We start from the raw sequence: 21,446 nt of genomic DNA, 5'->3' as shown, positions 1-21,446 counted from the left end.
TTCAAATTATAGCAATGTGATAGTCTACTCAGGAAACAATATTTATCTCAAACTACTAAGAAATATTTTTGTTTTTAAAGAGGGAAGACTGCTCTGTATTTCTTCCTCTTTTCTTTTCCAGAAAGGGATGCTGAACTTTCAATGTTCTGCTCACCTGCTCACTGATAACATTCAAGTATCAAAATACTTGTCATGCTAAAGGGAGTCAGAAAAAGATGATTTTTTTTGAAAAAAAAAAAAGAAAAAAAAAAAAAGAGGACCATTTATACATACAACTTGTTAATACTGCAGACATCTCCTAGAATTAATGTCCCAGCAGGGTTTGTAAAGACAATGGAGAAGACAGTATCTGTCTATTTATGAAGTACTGGACATTTGTAACCAGACCTGCTAAATGGTAGGTGAAGAACATCATTAGATTGTGGACAGATGCAAGAAGGTTTGTTTCTATGATTTCTAAACCATTTTGCACACAATGTTCTTTTACTGATATACAAAAGATTTTCTGAAAAGCAAACAGTTCTTTTGATAAATAATATTACTCAGACAGTCCTTATCTTCCACCCGGGTGTGTCTCAGGCTTAATTTTTAAGTTATCTCACAGTTCCTAATTACACAGGTCCTTTTAAATATCTGGTACTTTAAAATATAAATGTTAGTGGACAAAAATGCATGAGACAGGATGATTTGTGTCTCCTACGTACCTCTGTTCTTGTAACACCCCTTTTAGTGTTATTTCTTCTTACATATTAAAACCTGTTGTATCAGTCTAAACTATAGAATTACATTAGATTTTGGGCAAAAGGGAGAAGGGCAAAAATGAGGAGAAAAGAGCACATTCATATTCTCATTTGCTTTCAAACACAAAGCAAAACCCTTCCAAAGATTTCTCATTCCACAGTGAGAAAAGAAAAAATGTCCCTTATATCTTGTCTTCCTTTCTAGGTGCATGAATGACATTTTTGTTCTGATGTGACTGTTGTAAGAATCAAAATCCCTCAGCCTTATTTTTTTTATTTTTTATAATGTACTAAGCTCAACAAACCTTCGTAGAAAATAGAATACTCTTAATTATGAATAAATTAACTAAATTAGTAACATGAGATGGATATGCAATTAAGGGACTGTTAATTGAAACTGGAAACACAGCTGTATACAGCTCAGAGATGAATCACACCAGTAATGACGCAGATGTTTATAAAATGTGATTATGTTTAGCAGGAGCATACTATTGAAACTCCCCAGCCTATTCTTATATTGTGTCACTGAAATGGTTTTTAAACCCATGAACACCAGGAATCAGGATCTCGGGGATGGCAAATTAGGCTCCCTGGATATGTGAATTAGTGTTGTCTGAATGTCAGCCATTTAATTCTCCAGCTTTCAAAGAATGTAGACATAGAGCCAAAAACAAACATCTGTTACATGCTCATTCAGAAAAAAAAAAAAAATTCTGGCAAGCTAGAGCCTGTCTGAATATGAGAAAGACAGTGAAATACAGTATGTCTAAGCAGTAACGCTGCTGTGTGAATATACTGATCATGTAAATAATATAAACCAGGAGCTCATGAAATCTACTTCGTGTACAACTGTGAACACATCTTTTCTGGACTACTCATCCAAGGAGCTAGAAGGATCAGGAACAAATGATATTTCCTATCTAAAAGTTTAAGAATTGATTAGCTTTCTAAAAACAGCAAATCAGGCTTTTTATTCTTTTAGCTTTTACATCTTTCCTAGGATGTTATTTGGTAAACCGTACAATAAAGGGCTTTTCTTCTGGCACAAAAAGGCACAAGTGTTGGTCTTGGGTCATACAAGGATATCTGAGCTATGCAAGATCAACAGGGACAACAGTACAGTTGTGAGGGATGGCAGAGCAGACAAAGCCAATGGCCCATGATGGCTTAAGTTCTAATATACCAGTCTAAAGTCTGCCTTGTACCTCGTATTCCCAGAGCAGTGTTACCACTGAATACTAGAATGCTATACAAGAGCATGTAAATGTTATGTTAAAGAGTCTGGATTTGTTTTCTGGAATAGGTTTACAGACTAACAGAAGCAGCTTTTACAACATCCATGTTTTCCTTAAATATAACCATGCTTTTGATAAACATGCTGAATAATATAAGATCGTAGTTTGTGTCCAAAGCCCTTTCCACATACTGTAGTGCAGCTGACATCACAAATACACTATCAGTTGTGATTTAGGGGGCTTGGCCTGTATACCAATAAATACTTATAAACACAAATTTACATGAGATAGAGTTTGTTTTTCTGGCCTCCTTTTCTAGGAATAGGACAGACCCTTAAACTATGTAAACCATCAGAACTATAGCAAAATTGAAAGGCTGCTATGATTTACACCAAATTAACACAATTTCATTCTAGTTTAACTAAGTTTCATAACATCTCTTTCTAGTCCATAAATGGATACTTACCTCAAAACATGTAAATTCATGCACAAAGTAGTTAAAATAATTTGAAAAATTATGTAGAGGGCCATTGTCAAAGCTAAAATAATCAGCATGACCTGGCACTGTTAAACATCACAGGCTTATTCCAGCCGCTGTGGGAATTACTGAGCACGGTCTAACAATGTGGGGGCCCAGTGTTGAGAGAGAAAAGTGGTGATCACAAAATTGGATTTGTCCCTGTCTTTCAGAAAATTTATTTACTGGGAGCTGACCTATTCACTAGTGAAGAAAATGGATTAGATCTTGACTTTTTTAAAGAGAAAGCCTGCATGATTTCTGCAACAGACCCTACTGGTCTGACAGTATTTCACATGTCATTCACAGCTGAATAAAGTTACGAAGGCTTTATGAGAAAAATGTAAACTCTTTCTCTTTAAAGGTATACCTAGCCAGATTCAGGGATATATTGCAGCTAGCTATGACAACTGATGTGCAAACCAAATTCAGTTATCATCTTAGCTCTTTGGCTGGCAAAAGTACAGACAAAGTCAATTCAGGATTTGAAATGTGATGTTTTGAGATAAGGAACTGGAATGCTGGGATATACAAGAACCACAAAGGTATTCAATGGAAGACACATTCTTCTATTTCTTCTGAGTACCCAAAAAATCACTGCACTGCTGAAACAGCGCTGTATTATCAGATAGGTGTCAGACAAACAGAACAGAACTCATTGTTTTTACAGGTGAAAGAGAGTCATAAATGAGGGTATTGGGGGAAAAGGACACAAAACACTTGAGATCAATGTAAGAAATCAGAGGGATGAAAGTGAAAACTCTGACACAATGAATATACTATCTACAAATGTAGACTTAGGCTTATTTTTCTAGATTGATTAATGCTAATTAGTCATGTCATTAATTTTGTTTTAAAACAAACTGAGCTATGGCAGAGAACCAACTTTGAACACCTGAGAAAATGGAAGAGAAAGACTAATTGAGTCTTCAACCTACACACTTGAGGCTTCCAAAACAAAATGGCATACCCTAATGAATTCATTTCTATAACATAAGATTTGGATGTTGCTATGATTCTCCAGGTAAAAAAGAAATCATAAATTAATATGAATAAAACCTGAAATTGTAAGCTTTCTATGTCAAGAACCATAATTTATACTATGTTTGTTCTGCAACTAAGGGGTGCATTTCTAAAGGTTATTGCAGTATCAGTGTTTTATAAAGTAACAGCAAGCATAAGAATTGAATGGCTTAGATGAGCCACAGGAAGCAATGAGCATCTTGAAATAACTCCTTTTGCCTGTGTTGTGCTGGGCGGATCCAAGTTAGGAAGCATTTTATAGAAAACACTTGCACACACAACACATACCAGGAGTTGAGCCGTTTTAATTATAAAGTGCCCTCCTCTACAGTTAACATACCGTGACATGACTTCTACATTGCCCAGAATTTTTATAAGGACAAGATATTCAGCTTTGCTCAAGGTGTGATGAAAACTACAATGGCAATTTCAGAGAGCACATTGTGAAAATATTCTGAAAATGACACACATAATAATCCACAAAGGCTGGTTTTAAAACTGTGTCACAATTTAGTGCTACTGACATTTTCAGTATTTTAAACACCATTGTTAGCAGTGCTTTCTAAAATGGCAAAAATACCTTACTTAGCTTAAAGTCTTACTGAAACAGAAAGATTTAGAAAATACAGCACAAAATACTGCCTAGCCTAAAGACTGTAAAAGCTCTCTGTAACCTGAAAGTAGACAGCCTGACATAAAAATATCTGCAGTGATATAATATGTATTGATATGTCAGAAAGACACAAGATGACTCAACAAAGAAAAAAAATTGGCTAACATGAACCTTTTGCATTGGAAATTGGCGTATTATTTCTCTACCTTGGGCTTTTTATCACTTTAAATGAAGTTTCCTCTAAAAAAATTCACAGCATTTCAGAAGAAGAGATTAGCAAGAATGGGGAGAAAGAGGAATATTTTTTGCCAGTTTTATAGTCTCTCCCTCTAAAAATCTTTAACAATACTTTGGCACTGAGACTTGGAATCTAAGAGGTTTTCTACTGCTTCCAAGGATATTCATTAAGGTTTCATTGAGTTACAAGCCTCTGAAAATCACATCAGAGACAGCCTTTACAGGACAGCTCTTAAATTCTGTGAATGCTCGATCTGCGACAAACGTGTTCCGCATTCAAAGCAAACTTTGTACATCTGCTTTAACCTCGCTTCAAACCAAGCAGGCATGAATGGACAGACAATCTGTGTCAGCAGAGTATATACCCCTCCAGGGTATGGAGAAGAACCAGAAATTGCTAAGACTCATCATCCTTCTGGTGTCAGCAGATAGCTGACAATGTATCCTACCCTACCCGACCCTACGCAATCCTGTCCTATTCTACTGCATTTTAAAATCTAACCCACGAATTATGAGCTCTGACAGTTGACAACATTTTGGCAAGGAAAAGGACCTGTGGTGTGGAAGCCAGGATTGGAGAATGACTTATAATTGCAAGGTTCATTTTTGGTTTGCCCTTGTTTGCTTTCACTATTCTGACTGCTGCTAACTTTGTGCACTTCCCAGCTTTTCACCCTCACACATTCTTACCTCAAAATCCCCCTAATTTTCATAATGAACAGCCTAAACATAGCTGATTGGAATTAGGTCACACACTTAATAGGGTGCTGAAAAAAATCAGGCCATATTCTCTCCATTTGGACAAGGAAAAAAATGAAGCTATCGGTCCAATTTCAGCATCCAAGGTAAAAAACTCCCAACTCCCATAGTCTACACACCTTCGTAGGACTGAAACTCAGAGCTTTAATACTCCAAATGTAACTTCCACTTTCCTCGTCAAAGGGACTTCTACAGAAATAATTTCAATTAATGTTTTTAAGATGCTCAGGTATTATGGATCATGAACATCAAAGAATATGATTAATTCCATCTTCAGTACAGTTGCAATGGTGGCCAGTGAATAAGTTAAAGAGCTATAAACTGAATGATTTAGGTAAAACTGCTTGACTAAAAAGCAACAGAACTAGTGGATGTTGGTTTCCAGTGAATAAATTTTCAACAGTATCATAACCTCAGTTTTCCCCAGTATCCTAAATATAGTCTGGTATGACTCATATAGATGTGTGCTGCCAAATGTAATCTATAACTGCTGACAGGTGGAAGTAAATTGCGCAAGTCTTATAAGGAAACAAGACTAACATATATCAACTAATATGCCCATTCTCTTCCTATCATTTATCCATCAACCAGATAAATCAGAGATCTTACAGAATATCGTATATTCAAAGATTGTACAAGAGTGCCAAATTCAAGTTGCATGTATAACATTTTCTTGCATTTGATAATTTTTAAGTGCTTTGTACAAACAACATAACTCAGTTGTTCTATAATCCCATATATTCATACACATATATGAGAAACAAAAAAATATATCAAGAGAAATCTATATATGCATACTGAAATGAGAATATAAAGTAGGGTAAATGTCTGTTCTTTTGCATGGGTCTTCAAAACAAATCTTCATAGAGGACAAAATTCCAAAGTAAAGGAAGTAAAAAAAGAATAAAAAAAACTCTAAAATGAATGTATCTTCTATAAGAAAAAGTGACTAAAGCATTTACAGTTTCAACAAAATGAAATTCTAACACACAGAACATCATAACTTTCACATGGTTTTATCAGTTTTCCTGCTGGCATGGCTGTTGATGATAATCATGTCTGTTTATACTTACATACACTCTTTCTTTCACTGACTGCCCTAAACATGCCACAAAGAACAATGAAGATGCCCTCCTAATTTAGGAAGGATTCTTTCCAATTTTTGACACACATTTCATTAGAAGAATTGAATCCCAATCCAGATAGCTGGCCTTCCTCCACTAGCTTACAGAAATAAATAAATAGGATCTCTAAAGAATGAATGACTGTAAAATGAATCTATATGCATATTTTTGCAGACAAACATTGAGCAAAACTGGAACTCAAGCTAACAGAAATGAAGAAAAATACATGGGTGTATGACTTCTGAAGCCAACTGGCATAGCCAATTAAATAAATAAGAGACCATTAAAGAGCCATGACAACTGTGGTTTTGGCAGAAGTTCCAGTTCTCATTGAATATATAAAACAACATTTTAACTAAAGAGTCTGACGGGAAAACTCAACTTCCAAAAAGGATCAAAATCTCCCTCTGCTGGGAAGATGAAATCTGCAACTACTAAAATAATTTCAAATGTCAAGGTTGAAAAGAACTATGATTTTAGTAATGCCTTAATTAGTGTAATTATAGGTGAGCTAGAATTTTGGCTCCATATATTTAGAAAAGTTATCTCCTGTTTTTGTCAGCTACTTACAGATGACATAAGTCAAAATATAGTTTAAAAAAGAGGAAAAGCAAACAAATAGAAACAAATTCATTATTAAAATTAATGAAATGATGCAATGGAAAGAGAAACTGCTAAGGTAATAGAAAGGTAATAATGCTCAAATATAAAAATTTAACTGCCTTTTATGTGGCATATTCTTATATACATGACATTCTTTGCCTCCTGCAGAGGAAGAAACATCTTTCTCACTACTGTTGCATCATCTGCCAATCTATCCACTTTTAACATAACCCCAATTTACATTCACTCACTCTTTAATATGGAATAAATAATTTTTTCTTGTAATGTAAGATATACAAAAAGTGAAGGCAGATTTTCTCTTTAATTATACAACTAGAGCTTTCCTGTATGAGATTCCTATGCAGTAACAATTGGACAACCGAACTGTAAAGAACCAGAAGAGGATTTTCTTTTTCTTTAGGAAAAATGATGTAATAGAATATCCTTAATCACATTCAAATCTTAATTATGTGGTTTAGACCTAAAGTATACTTCTTGAAGCCATTACCGTGCTACGCACATAGAAAAAAAAAATGACCTGAGAATTTGGTAAACTTGTTTCAATTGAACTGTGAGAGACCTGAAAAAACATTTGTTTTACATGTGTATTTTTGTTGTTATTTCGCTTCTTTTCGGAGGATTTTTTTCTTGCAGAAGGCATGGAGGAGAGAAGGTGAAGTAAAATTGAAAAAAAACCCCAAACCTAAAAGCTACTATAATAGGTAAGTGCTGATGTCAACTTACATTTTGCTGCAATTTATTTGATTTGGTGCCCATCCCCTATCAAAAGCAGGGTGTAAGCTGAGGACTGCTGCCCAGAATGCCCATGACTCAGCTTCTGAGAGATTCACGGGATCTGAACAAATATTTGAAAACACCTATCATTAACATTTGGTGGGACGTTTACATATGGAGGCCAGCAAGACCCTGATGCACAGTCACGATTTCACATCGATTTCAGGAAAGAAGGGATTTCCCTTCTGTTTTTTATATTCTCGATACTAGTTGCTCTGCAAACATAGATGGTAAGATTCATTCATATTTCTCACCATGGATTGAAAGAAACAGCTAATATTTGTGAAGCACCCAGAAGATGCTGGTTTTTGAAATAATTCATTTCAGTGATACTTATTACAATAGTGTGCATTATGCAGCTCAGTAAAGAATCTGTCCTCAGCAGAATACAAATAAAAGTATGATATAACTTTAGATCATAGAATCATAGAATGCTTTGGGATGGAAGGCACCCTTAAAGTCATCTAGTCCATCCTCCCTGCAATTGGCAGGGACATCTACAACTAGAGCAGGTTGCTCAGAGCCCCATCCAGCCTGGCCTTGAATGTTTCCAAGGATGGGGCATCTACCACCTCTCTGGGCAACCTCTTCCAGTGTTTCACCACCCTCATTGTAAAAAATTTCTTCCTTATATCTAATCTGAATCTACCCTCTTTTAGTTTAAAACCATTACCCCTTGTCCTATCGCTACTGACACTGCTAAAATAACTGCCTGCAGTGGTATTAAAAGCCTGCTGTTTCTTCAGCAGTTCCTGCAAGCGGAGAGTGTTGTTTGAGGAAACAGAATAATAGTTGTGGCTGGTCCCTTTAACAATAGGCAGCATACTTCTGCTCCACATCAATCTTCAGATCCCCACATGCTGGAGAATCATTGCTACTGGTGCAAGATGAGCTGAGCAGTTAGGAATGATACTGAAATTACAGCTAATGCTCCTTTACAGTCACACTTTATACATAGAAATATATATATATGCATACATATATATATGCAAGATATGGCCTGTTTTAGCTCTAGCCATTTTACGTGCTTCCTCCAGCTTGCTTGGTGTTATAAACTAGACAGGCTGCGCCCACTGTTATGGACAGAGACACCCACCCAGAAATGACAGCAGTTCATTACAACTTGCTAAACTAAAAGCACTGAAATATAAATACCATGACAAAAATCTCTTAAAAGATACATTTTTCAGATGAAAGACAGTTCTTATATTTTTTAGCTTATTAGAGGTACTATTCTAAATAAGACTAGCTACAATTTGATTTAAACCAAAAAATCTTTCTTGATAATTGAAGGCTATGTTCCCCATGGGATGCTTGAAAATTCTTTTACATGTCAGAGGTTTTGCCTTTTGACCAGCATTACACCAACTGGATCTCTGACCAAAATGAAGTGGATATAACTCCTCCCAATCTGGTCTCCCTGGCTCCTCAAATGTTGACTGGAAGTAAGCAAGAGTTTGCAAGACAAGTTTTCCCCCAGGATGATCTCATTACACATACTGTTAGAAGCACACAGAATCTGAACATGAGAGCTCCTTGTGAAATTCATAACAAATAGCTCCCTGGAGAGATTTCATCTCCTTTCATGTTTAAGAAAAGTGGAAAAATAAACAGCATATTTTCCTCAAAACTACTCTTTTAAAGGCATGAAGCTAATTATTTTCTCATTGCTTAAACTCTACAAACGATGATATAATTTTCAGTGACTGAGCTGAGTGTGTTAACTTTCATTAATGAAGTACACCTTTACACAACACTTCAAACCAGGATTGGTTGAGTCTGTAATTGGTTGAGTCCTTTCCATATATTTTTCTTTCAGTAATACTCCAGTGTATATTGACCAAAACTGAACATAAAAAAAAGTAAATTAATGGCAAACATGCATTATTGAAGTAATATAAATGAAGTTCTGGGAAGATTCTGCAGCAATATTTGCTACTATTCACCAATAGCACTAATCTCACTGTACAACCACTGCAAATGCAATACTGTAAATGACTGAATACGGTTGGCCTTATTCTTATGTTTGTAAAATGAATATAATAATAGATTTCTGTAAGATTTGGCTTTAAATGATACGTTTTCTCTGATCTTATGAAAGTCCTGGTGTTAATAAAGCAACAAACAAGGCATCATTTCATCCTCTACACAATGCTCTGCAACTTTCTCATAGCACTAGAATTCACTACTATTTTGGATCTGATAAACCTTATGGCCTTATGTACTTTTCCCACACATAACTAAGAATGGGTATACTTCTGGCAAGTGATAGCACAGAAGCCTCTGTTTTATGATTTTCCTGCAGTGATATTTTCTAGGAAATGGCATACATGGGTAAGAAATATTTTCCCCACTAGGAAGGAGGGGAGAGAGAGATCTAACCTTTGAGGGGGAAAAAATGACAAGTAAATTAAGAAGTATTATAGCTGGAGAAAAAAAAAGGGAAAAACAAAAAAAAATCATAGAAATAAGGGAAGTAAGATGGGGAAAGGTAGAAAAGGGTAGGAATACAGAAAGAAATACTTTTTGAAAAAAGGAATGAATAGAAGCCAAAGAGAAAATATGGGTAGTATAAAAGAAAGACACATGAAAATACATAGAAGGCTGAAATCAATAGAAAAAATTATGGACGGACTAAAGTATTAAGGAGATATTTTATGTGACATTAATAAAAGAGAGGCAATTAGGCAAAAAAAAAAAAAAAAAGAATGAAAAAATATCCCAGCAGTCAAACTGAAAGCTGGACACAAACAACAGGAACGTACATTGGAAGCAGAATGGTTTTGCATGAAACAAAAATTATTTCTATTTTTGCTTTTCCTATTGTGTGGCCAAAATTTCAGTTTTCTATAAATAGTATCATACATAACTGGAGTGCTGGTCATACATAACTAAGTCTAACCCTAACACAGAACAATACATAATACTCTGACACTCACACCTGAGTATTTTTAATGTCTACCAGACTTCATATGTAGAACAGTTGGACTAGACGATCGTTGCAGGTCCTTTCCAACTGAACTATTCTATGCTATGCTATGCTATTCTAACAAAAATGAGCTCTGCCTCTCAATATGTCTCAAACTCTGCTCCTTTTTAAGTAGAAAAATTATATTACAGGAACAGATGTGCTCTTCTTCCCAGGGGTCACATCTTGGCCTTTTGTACATGATAATCCTTCAAAGTTACTTATGTCTTTTCCTCTCAGGATGTGTTTAAAAATCTACTGGAGTGTTTTCACTTTGCTCTCCGTACCTTCCAGATGACATTTAGGTAAATATGAAAAAAGACAGTAAACCATAATATTCCAATTAACTATCCGTTCTATGAGCTCTAACATCCCACTCTGACATACTGTCTCCAAGTATCCATCTTCATAGAAGATGAAACACTTTGTTTTCCAAATACTCAGGATTTGATAAATTGAGACAATAATTTACAATGAAAAGTGAATTGTTCACAACGCTTCCTATACTCTATGGAAAAAGAGCATATTATCTTTGAAATGCGTGTGAACATGTGATTTGCTCTATATATTATTGAATGCCTACAATGTCAAATTGGCCCTTTGTTTATTGCTTTCATGAATGATAAAATCAAAACATTTATCTTGGGCTTTCTCTCAGATTTGTTTGACTTTTTCAGACAATAGACGCTTTCACTCTGAAAAATCTTCCTGCTTTCCCTTATTTCTTGCTGAAGTAATCATAGAATCATTTTGGTTGGAAAAGACCCTTGAGATCATCAGGTCCAACTGTTAACCTAGCACTGCCAAATCCACCACTAAACCATGTTCCTAAGCACCACATCTACATGCCTTTTAAATACCTCCAGGGATGGGGACTCAACCACTTCCCTGGGCAGCCTGTTCCAGTGCTTGACAACCCTTTTGGTGAAGAAGTTTTTCCTAATATGCAACCTAAACCTCCCCTGGTGCAACTTGATGCCATTTCCTCTTCTCCTATTGCTTGTTACTTCGGAAAAGAAACTGACCCCCACCTCACTACAACCTCCTTTCAGGTAGATGTAGAGAGCGATAAGGTCTCCCCTCAGCCTCCTTTTCTCCAGGCTAAACAACCCCAGTTCCCTCAGCCGCTCCTCATAAGTCTTGTGCTCCAGACCCTTCACCAGCGTTCTTGCCCTTCTTTGGACACGCTCCAGCACCTCAATGTCCTTGTAGTGAGGGGTCCAAAACTGAACACAGTACTCGAGGTGTGGCCTCACCAGTGCCAAGTACAGGGGGGCGATCACTTCCCTAGTCCTGCTGGCCACACTATTTTGATGCAAGCCAGGATGCCATTGGCCCTCTTGCCCACCTGGGCACACTGCCGGCTCATATTCAGCTGGCTGTCGATGAACACCCCCAAGTCCTTTTCCACCAGGCAGCTCTCCAGCCACTCTTCCCCAAGCCTGTATGTAGTGTTGCATGGGGTTGTTGTGACCCAAGTGCAGGACCCGGCACTAAGCCCTGTTGAACCTCATACAGTTGGTCTTGGCCCATCGATCCAGACTGTCCAGATCCCTCTGTAGGGCCTTCCTACCCTCAAGCAGATCAACACTCCCGCCCAACTTTGTGTTGTCTGCAAACTTACTGAGGGTGCACTCCATCCCCTCATCCAGATCACTGATAAAGATATTGAACAGGACCAGCCCCAATACTGAGCCCTGGGGAACACCACTTGTGACTGGCCGCCAGCTGGATTTAACTTCATTCACCATACCTCTTTGGGCCCCATCATCCAGCCAGTTTTTAACCAGTGAAGAGCATGCCTGTTCAAACCATGAGCAGCCAGTTTCTCCAGGAGACTGCTGTGGGAAACGGTGTCAAAGGCTTTACTAAAGCCCAGGTAAACAACACCCACAGCCTTTCCCTCATCCACTAAGCGGGTCACCTTGTCATAGAAGGAGATCAGGTTAGTCAAGCTGAAGTATTTCAGCAAACCACTGGAACTTAGTTAACTATTTTGTTAGTGAAATAAGGTATTTTTCAATGAATCATAGCAAATTTGTTAACTCAATCAGCCTTTGTTTTTAAAAAAATGAAACATGCGATTTCCCTCATATGTGGGATAAACATTTTGGGTATACTCATTTTCTCTTCCAGATTTCTGTTGATCTATTTTAATAATATTACCTGAACTCTATCCTGAGTGTCTGGGAAAAAGTGGATAATAATGAACAAAGATCTAGGGCTAATGATCTTTTTCTTAAACCAGCACTCACTGCAAACTGCTGATTTAGGAAAAAAAAAAAAATTCCTGTTAATATTTGCATGAACTGTGATAAACTGGGCATGTCACAGAACTGTGAGATTTCTTTTGGAGAAGCAATAAAGAAGCAGTAAGCTCTTACTAACATTTAGAGTTGACAGCACCATGGTCTTTCATCTGTATGTAGGACAAGAGGGAATTGGTTCATTTTTGCCCATTGCTAATGTTTGGTTTTTACAATGAAGGCAAAACTCTTTATTAACCTCCATGCTTCTATATTTTTTTCAATATATTAAGGCAAATACAATGACACAATTTCAAAATGTGAAGCAGTGATGGAGCAAGAAATAAAATAGTGAGTAAAATCCAGCACTTAATGAAGTTAATTTAATTGCATTTACCTTCATTTAATCATAACATTACTTCCCTGCTGTGGGACCTACATCACCATATACCAGTGCATGCATGCTTACATATACTCTCTCATGCACACTGTTCCTAAAAATCTAAGCTAATCTATTTTGGAAAAAGTATATCTATTTGAAGCCTTTTCACAAGGTAACACAAAATAATCTAAAATTTAAGTGATATATATGTAAACAAAAAAATCCAAAGAATTTGTGAATTTTTTGTAATATTTGTAACTTATAGTTGATGTTCACCTTAATTTCATAATATATCTTAATATTTTTCCTGCATTAGGCCTCAACTTTTAAAATCCCTTTCTGTCCAGCAGTATTAAATCCTGCTAATTACCTGAATGCATGTAATGCCTTGTAATTTTATAATTGATTCTACAGGTGTGACTTTAAAGGTTCCACCACACAGAATCATTAATCTGCCTATGAGGAATTTATTTAAAACTGCTGCTCCTGAAAATTACTTAAACAATAGTAAAAGGAATGAAGCAGCAGAAGTAAACTGTCTTATGTGAATCTTCCATATACACTATAAAGATACCTATAAAACATGGCTAAACCATTTAAAAGAAATGATACATTTGGCAGCAAGAATTGCTAAATATTAATATTAAAAGGTAAACAAAATATTAAGTATTTTAACTGTGTGAGAACTTTAACAGTATGAAAAACTGGGTTACCCGATTTCTACTTGATAAAATATTTGGAAGCATATGAAAATACGTCAGTTTTAACTCCTGTTTTCTCATAGAGGCACCATTACTGAAAGCCTGCTTCCTCTTTCATTCCTTAGTATACCTTTGGTGCTATTCCACAGGGAAAAAACAAGCACACAGAAATAAAAAATATTTACTTAAATGCAGCATAAAGAAAAAAGTCAGAGGAAATGTACCTGTAGCACCTTCCACCTTGTGTTCAGGTCTTCCACACAGCTGAGATTGTACTGGGAGAGTTGAATATCAGAGGGAGTGAACTGGTGAGCAAGATCATTGACTTGATGCACCTTTTCTTTAAGGGGTATAATTTCTGCTCGATAAACCTGTGTGAATGAAATATAAATAAAGATAAGCACTAAATTCAAAAACTATTGGCTCTGCTGCCAGCTGATTAGTAATGTAAAGGTATTCCATGTCTAGCTGAAAGGAAGGAGTATACTGGTCATGATACAGTTAACAGTCTTTTTATACAACTTCATATGGACTTTAGGTCTCAAAGGTAAGGTCCACCATTTCAGAAGGTGATATTAAGTTGGAATATTCATAGCAATTTTTGGCCAGTTTAAGCCAAATCTCTAACCAGCACATCCACTGTGATGTGCACTGCAGAGCATGCTTCTGTCCTGCCTCATCCTTTATGTGCGTGTAGCACGTGTTCCTCGGGGTGGACAGGGGCGATAAGTGCTGTTAAACACATGAAAACAGAGGAAGACTGCTGTTGCCAAATACAACAAATGAAAAAAGAGAAGCAATGATAAAACTATTACAGACCTCACTAAGGCCATGATCTTACCCTGGGTATCTTGTGTGTTACAAATAAAAGGTTAGTAATGGGAAGTAAAAAAAAAAAAAATCTTTTTGCTATGAATCCCAAACTGGCCTACATGACTCATATTTCAGAAAAAATAAAATAATGTATCTTGTAAGATAACCTTTAAAACTATGCATAAGGGCATTCTAGCTAATAATTTCAGTATTGTATGTGAAAACGAGAAGCTGCTAGTTACAAATTTATTGATTTTAAAAGCAACAACCTCATGATCATGCTTCCATGATGCATCCGAGTAAATTCAGATAAATTCAGGGCACCATGTCTCTATCAAAGAGAGGAATCTCTATGCAGACCTTCTGCTGTTCCATATCTATCTTTTCTAAGGAGACATTTATGCATCTTTAACATGGTAAAATATGTCAAAATGTAACAATGAGCCATTTCTAAGGGACGAATTCTGTCATTTTCAGGAGCATTTTCAGTGCCATATGATGTCTGCACACAAAGGCAGGATAATTTACTTGATATATTAGTCTTGCTTTCTAGCTCCTTTCTCTCAGCATTTTTAATACAGACCACACGTGGTCTGCATCTCACTTTAGATCATCAAATAACCTGAAATTATTGCCTAATAATAATTTCATCAACATGTGATGCCAAAAGGGTCACAAAAAGCCCATCCAATATCTCAGTGAACCTTAAGAGTAAATAGTATGAAGAGATTCATAGACATTAGAATGCCATGAACTGCACTAAAGGTAAACAACGTTGAACAATTGTTTCTCAAATGTTTCTCAAAACCAGACGTGACTTCCACTAATTATGTTAAATTACCCTACAACATAAGGAGTTAGACTGACTTAAGTGGCACTCAGGTACAGTGAATGACTCTAACAATAAATCTGTAAAATACACAATCAGAAGTGATGTGCGCTTCGTAAAGGAAAGTGCAGAGAACGATGCAAGTGCCACAATGTGAGAGAAGAGGCATCCATCAAGTTCATGACATAACAGTTGACTTCTCCTTTTCACCAGTTTTATACCACTGGAACACAAGTGACATTACGGGAGAGAATATGGATTTACAGTGTAGTGTAGAGCAAGGTCTATGACACGAAGAAAAGGAAAAGAGCTCACGTGTTTGGTTTTATCCCACAGAGTTATACATGTACTTACCCTGATCATTTTAGTTAGCAATTGAGTTCAGACAACAAACAACATGCTATAAAAACAGACATTTGTTCTTGTAAGGTAAAGACCTCAAAGGCTGAAGAGATACATATACCATTGAGTGAACACTTCACTTTCAAATAGTTATTTTACTGCTTTTTTTCTGTGATCTGTTAGTTTCAGTGGCCCAAGGTCCTTGGCCGTGATTCTGTGGCTTATACTTGGGATGGTCAACTCTGTTCCCCCAGTGTTGCTTCATTTCCAAGATAAGAGAACACCACTCAGCTAGTGTTACCTATGACCACATTGTATATAAATTACAAATATATATGTGTATATATTGTTATATATTATTATATATAATATATTATAAAATATATAATAAAAATAAATTTTGTATATAATAAATATATCTATTTAAAATAAAAAACACTGATAGAATAAATGCAGATCAATGGATGCAAGGATCAGTTCTCACACTAAAATGTACTTTCATACAGTTCCTGCATTAAACCAAGTTAATTTTCTATTAATTTGTACAGCAATAGGATCAGGCTTTGATTGAAAACTTCACTGCTTACGCAAAGCACACAGGCCTAAGCTTATAAACTACTTGTTTTTAAACATACACTTAAGTATCTATCTGGCTCATTTCAGACCAATTATTTGCATCTACAATGTTGACTTGAAAGCACTGGTCTCACCTGAAGATTGGCATAAATGATTAGACAAATCACACAATCATTATACCTAAATTAAGGTGAAATAGAAGATCCTTCATAATTAGTCAACGTGTTTTTTGACTGTAAGTTATTTTGCAGAGTAGGAAGACTAAGGCACAGAAGCAAGTCACAAGAAAAAGAAATAAAATCATAGAAATACATATGGAAGTAAAAACAAAAACTTATCTTCTGCACCCACTTCAACTGATGTCTTTTATTAATTGCTTTTTCTGCTGCAAGGATACTGATTTTTGCAGTCTTATGCTACTTTTCCAACATACAACAGCTTTTTTACCATCTTTAAATTTGATATTCTGTATTCTATTATTACTAAGCCTGAATTTTTACTAGCATTTTTGTTAGTTAGACAAATCAAAACATAAGAAACATCAACAACAAAAAAAGAATGCTAGTCAAGGCACAGCTATCTAATTAATGCCAGTAAGCTTATAATTAAAAACTGTAGACAGAAAAGAAAAAATTATCCATAGAAAGTTTTGGCATATGACATTGTATGATCAAAAAGGTCAGTGACTATAAGGCTGTGTTAAGGAACAGTTTGTCACAGACAACCAGTCCACCAGTCAACGTACATAAGTCTAGAGCTGGGTTTTTGTTTCAGAGTAAGTGAAAATCAGTGAGTTCTTTTTTTTTTTTTTTTTTCAACAAGTGTTCAAATAAGTTAAATAAATAATAATAATTTATATATCTTCTACAGTACTTGTCATCTGTAGAAGCAGAAATTTAGGATTGCTACTGGATTGTGATTTTCATGAGTGTGATTGAAGTGTTTTACAGAAATATTTAGATTTTTAATAATCAGCTTGTACAGTAAAAGACTGATTCATTTTTCTATTTTTTTTCCTTCTGCATGAAAAATACCATACATATCACAGGTTTATATCAGAAAAAAATTAGAGAACTATATAGTTGGTAATTTAAAAACAAATATACATGGTGAGTAGAGCACCACTACCACACAGAGACCTATTTGAACCAATTAAATTGCTCAGGATGTAAATGACTTCTCAGTGTGAACAGTGATAGGAGAAACAGCCCCAAATTATCTTCATTATAACTGTCCTTACGCAAGAAAGAATTTCAATAGTATGTGATACTGTAGGTGGTAGATTGGATTTTAAATGACCCATACAGTCCTGTTAGAAAATGTTTTAAAATGCCTTGGAAAATGAGCAAGAACTCTAGAAGACACATACCACAGACACCCTAACCAGCCAGATATTAAAATTCTAGAACATACAGTGGCCATAATCAATCGTATGAAAAGCTCATCTCACCCAGTCCCTTGTCTGGTAGTAGCCAATACAATCGCTCAGGGAAGAAGGTAAGGGAAAGCATCACCTTCCCTGCTCCTTGCTGTACTCTTCCAGCTCAGCAATTTGGGTCTCAGAGATTCTGGAACCAGAAGCTGTATTTCTATGTCAATCAGATCTTGATGTATTCGTCTTCCATGAAATTACCTCCTTGATTTTTGAACTCAGATAGGCTTTTACCATCCAAAATACCCTATGGTAAGCTCAATATTTAGATTGAAGAACCATCTCTTTTATGCTTTTTTTAAACCTATCGCTTGAGACCGTCCCCAATTCTTAGCTCATGAGAGACAGTGATCAAGCATTCCTAATGGACTTTGTGCCGTTGTAGATTCTACTAACCCTTCATCATATTTTTTCCTTCTTTCATGTTTAAGATACAAAGACCGAGATATATTCGATTAAATGTGGATATCTATAAGGTATTTACATCTGAGCAAGTCTCCATATGGTCCCTTTATATTCAACAGCTAATCAAAACCAGGAGTTGAACATAACATAAGGTTTTGCTATAGGATGGCATAAATCACATTCTGAATTGCAACAACTGAAATGAGCAGATTTTCATTGACTATATTGGGAGCCTAGGCAACTAGCTCACATGCAGACAGCTACCCAGCAGATGTGAAATTACACAAGACAAACCCCACTCCTACTCCATTTATTCTATCCTTGTATAGGAGCTTTCCATATCTTTTATCAAATCTGCTATAATCTTTTTTAGATTGGGGATCCAAAACACTGCCTACAATATACATGGTATGGGTACAACAGGGACTTACACCATGGCATCATGATATTTTCTGCTTTTTCAGTAATTTCTAGCATTTCATTTGGCTTTCTGAACAGTCCTGAGTATTGATGTGATGTTTTCAGAGGGCTGTCTGTTATGATTCCAAGATCTCTTTCATGAGTGCTAAAGGAATGTTTAAAAGGGCTAAAGGAGAGCTCATTACCGTGCATGTAAAGTTGGGATAGCTTTTTCTACATGCTTTGCTTGAGATTTATCAGCACTCGATTTCATCTGCCATCACTTTGCTGCCAGTCAGTACTGTGAGGTTTTTCTATAGCTGTTTGCAATCTGTCCTCATCTTAAGTACTTTGAATAGGTTTGTATCATCAACAAGATGTTCCACTGCATTATTAATTTTCCTTTCCAGCTCATTTATGTACATGCTGGACAGAGTAGACCTTCTGGAGCACAATCAATCATCTCCCTCGTTGGGAAAACTGACCTCTGCCTTTTGTTTTCCATCTTTTACAGGAAATAACCAGATATTTCGTTATTTATCGACATGAAGACCTTCTCTGTTATCCCACAGGAACTTAGTTTCTTTGCTGAAAGACCTTCTTAAAATCCTTGTGGAGTGCCAAATGGCCTATAGCCCCTTATCGATATGCTCATGTTTCTTCAAGGCACACTAGGAGACGTAAGACACACCTGCTTTTACAAAAGCTATGTTGCTGTCTCTTCTGCAGTATATTCTTCCCCAGATTTCCTGGTCTGTAGGTCCACAAGCCTGACTAGATGCACTATTTAAAAACTATCACCACATTTGCCCCCTTCCATTCCTCATAAAAAACTAACTTTAAACAAGAAAATACTGTTAATAGTTACAGGTATTTTATACTTCCATTAGAACACTTGAACCAATAGTCATTCGGTTCTGGTGATTTGGCGCTCTTAATCATTACAATTTGTTCTATGTATTTTTGCCTCAAATAGCTTGCTTTATTCTTTTCTTTAGCCACCCCACCTTTCTAGGTCTTACAAGAGTCGATTTTGACAGTATAGATTTGTTTTCAGTTTACAGTGCAGTGTCTCCATGCTGTCTTCACATACTTTGCCCTTTTGGTTCCTTTTCAGCAGGTTTCATCATTTGTGTGTAGCTTCCTTCCTGAAAACTGAACATTGCTGTGGTGGATTTTTTGGCTTATTTTTTTTGTCCCTGCAGAGATGCTGACCTTTAGTTCATAATGATCCCTATTATGATAGCAATGTTTTGAACTTGCACTGCTCAGTACCAAGCCAAATCTCTTCCTTACTGGTTATCCTCTTGGTGTTTCTTAACATTACATATTTTCTATTTAGGGCTGGAACTTCAAATTCAAAAGGATTTTAGGTTAGTGCCTGTAACTGCTGACTGGCTTCTTATGTATTTTAGAAAATGCAGGCTAAGCCCCCCCAAATTATTTGCAGGTCCTTTTCTGCATATTTTCCTTTAAATTTGCTTGTGCTTTGGGTATCCTGTTCCAAGGTAGTAAAAGCCACCACACAGCCCTCACCTCTTTCCAGAATACCAACTTGATTAATGAAAATTTGATGATTTGTTTAAATATGGTTAGGATATTTTAAGATGTCCTTCCTTCCATATTTCACATGCCACACTGGTGGGTTTTTTTCCTTTCTTTTATTTAGTGATGCTGACACACAGAAGAGCACTGACTTCCTCTTTGGAAGGCTGCCCAATGTTCAGACGAGAGATAAAAAAAGTCTAAGTTTTTATATTTAAAGATTCACCAAAGAGAGATGGCTTTTGTCAATGACATGAAAAGTTGTTGTTTTTTTTTTTTTTTAGGATCCATAAATCAGTTCCATGAAATCTGAAAGGAAATTAATGAATCATTTGAATGGAAGAGTAAATAAAGAGTAAACAAGCTTATTTCAATAACAATAGAGATATTATATATTTTGCTAGCTTCAGGGAGTTTCCATTGCAAAATTCATAACTGAAAATTCAGGAAGGAATATTGACTTTACAATGCACGTTTTCCATTTCTTAACCACTCTCTCACTCAACCACATGTGCAACAGCTCGCTAACAAGTCAAACACGGAATTCAGGAATCCAACCAAAATTAAATTAGGTGCCTGTAACTTCTGGCCCGCTGGAGTTAATGGAATAGTGTGACTAAATCCCACTATGGGATCCACTTGGAAAATACACACTGAAGAGCAAGTGTATTCTCAGAACAGTACCTGTTCTTCATGCACAGAGAAAAATTAAAATACAGGCTGGCTTTTATTTATTGTTTGCTACTGTAAAATGTCAGTGGATCATTAAAATTGCTTTTTACTCTTACTGTGTTTATTCCTATGGATCCCAACACCTACCATATATGTTTAGATGTAGTCTGGAACAGACAACCCTCAGTGCCTTGTCAGAACAAATAGCCATTATACAGCTGTATTGAGAGCAAGAAATCATCGTTGCTTAGCATTCACCACACTGATAAAAGGAAAATAATAGCATGCGGGTATGAAGTCATATTATTATATATACCTCAGTAGTACTGAGACTGAGTTTAGCTGTATTTGTCTTAAAAATTGTATTAAATAAACAGATACCATCTAATAATTACTTATTTGCAATTGTTACACATTATTCAATCCCAAAGTTAAAACAAGTAGTTGAGCTTTTCAATTACGATTTAAAATACAGTTACTATTCCTATTG

General features: G+C 36.0%; 1 protein-coding gene across 8 annotated transcripts in view; it reads right to left on the bottom strand.

The window, feature by feature from the left end:
• DMD (dystrophin) overlaps positions 1–21,446 on the bottom strand; it is a 1,304,666-nt gene that overhangs the window by 153,797 nt on the left and 1,129,423 nt on the right. For all 8 annotated transcript variants that reach the window (XM_087759563.1, XM_087759562.1, XM_087759568.1 and 5 more), the window contains one exon: positions 14,168–14,314. In XM_087759563.1, the coding sequence (XP_087615689.1) occupies positions 14,168–14,314 (147 nt within the window). The remainder of the gene's footprint in view (positions 1–14,167; positions 14,315–21,446) is intronic.

This window comes from Nipponia nippon, unplaced genomic scaffold (assembly GCF_047370975.1).
Source record: "Nipponia nippon isolate SJK-2023a ecotype South Korea unplaced genomic scaffold, ASM4737097v1 scaffold_2, whole genome shotgun sequence".
In the NCBI taxonomy this organism is placed as follows: domain Eukaryota; kingdom Metazoa; phylum Chordata; class Aves; order Pelecaniformes; family Threskiornithidae; genus Nipponia; species Nipponia nippon.
This window is presented reverse-complemented; position numbering and strand designations above follow the sequence as displayed.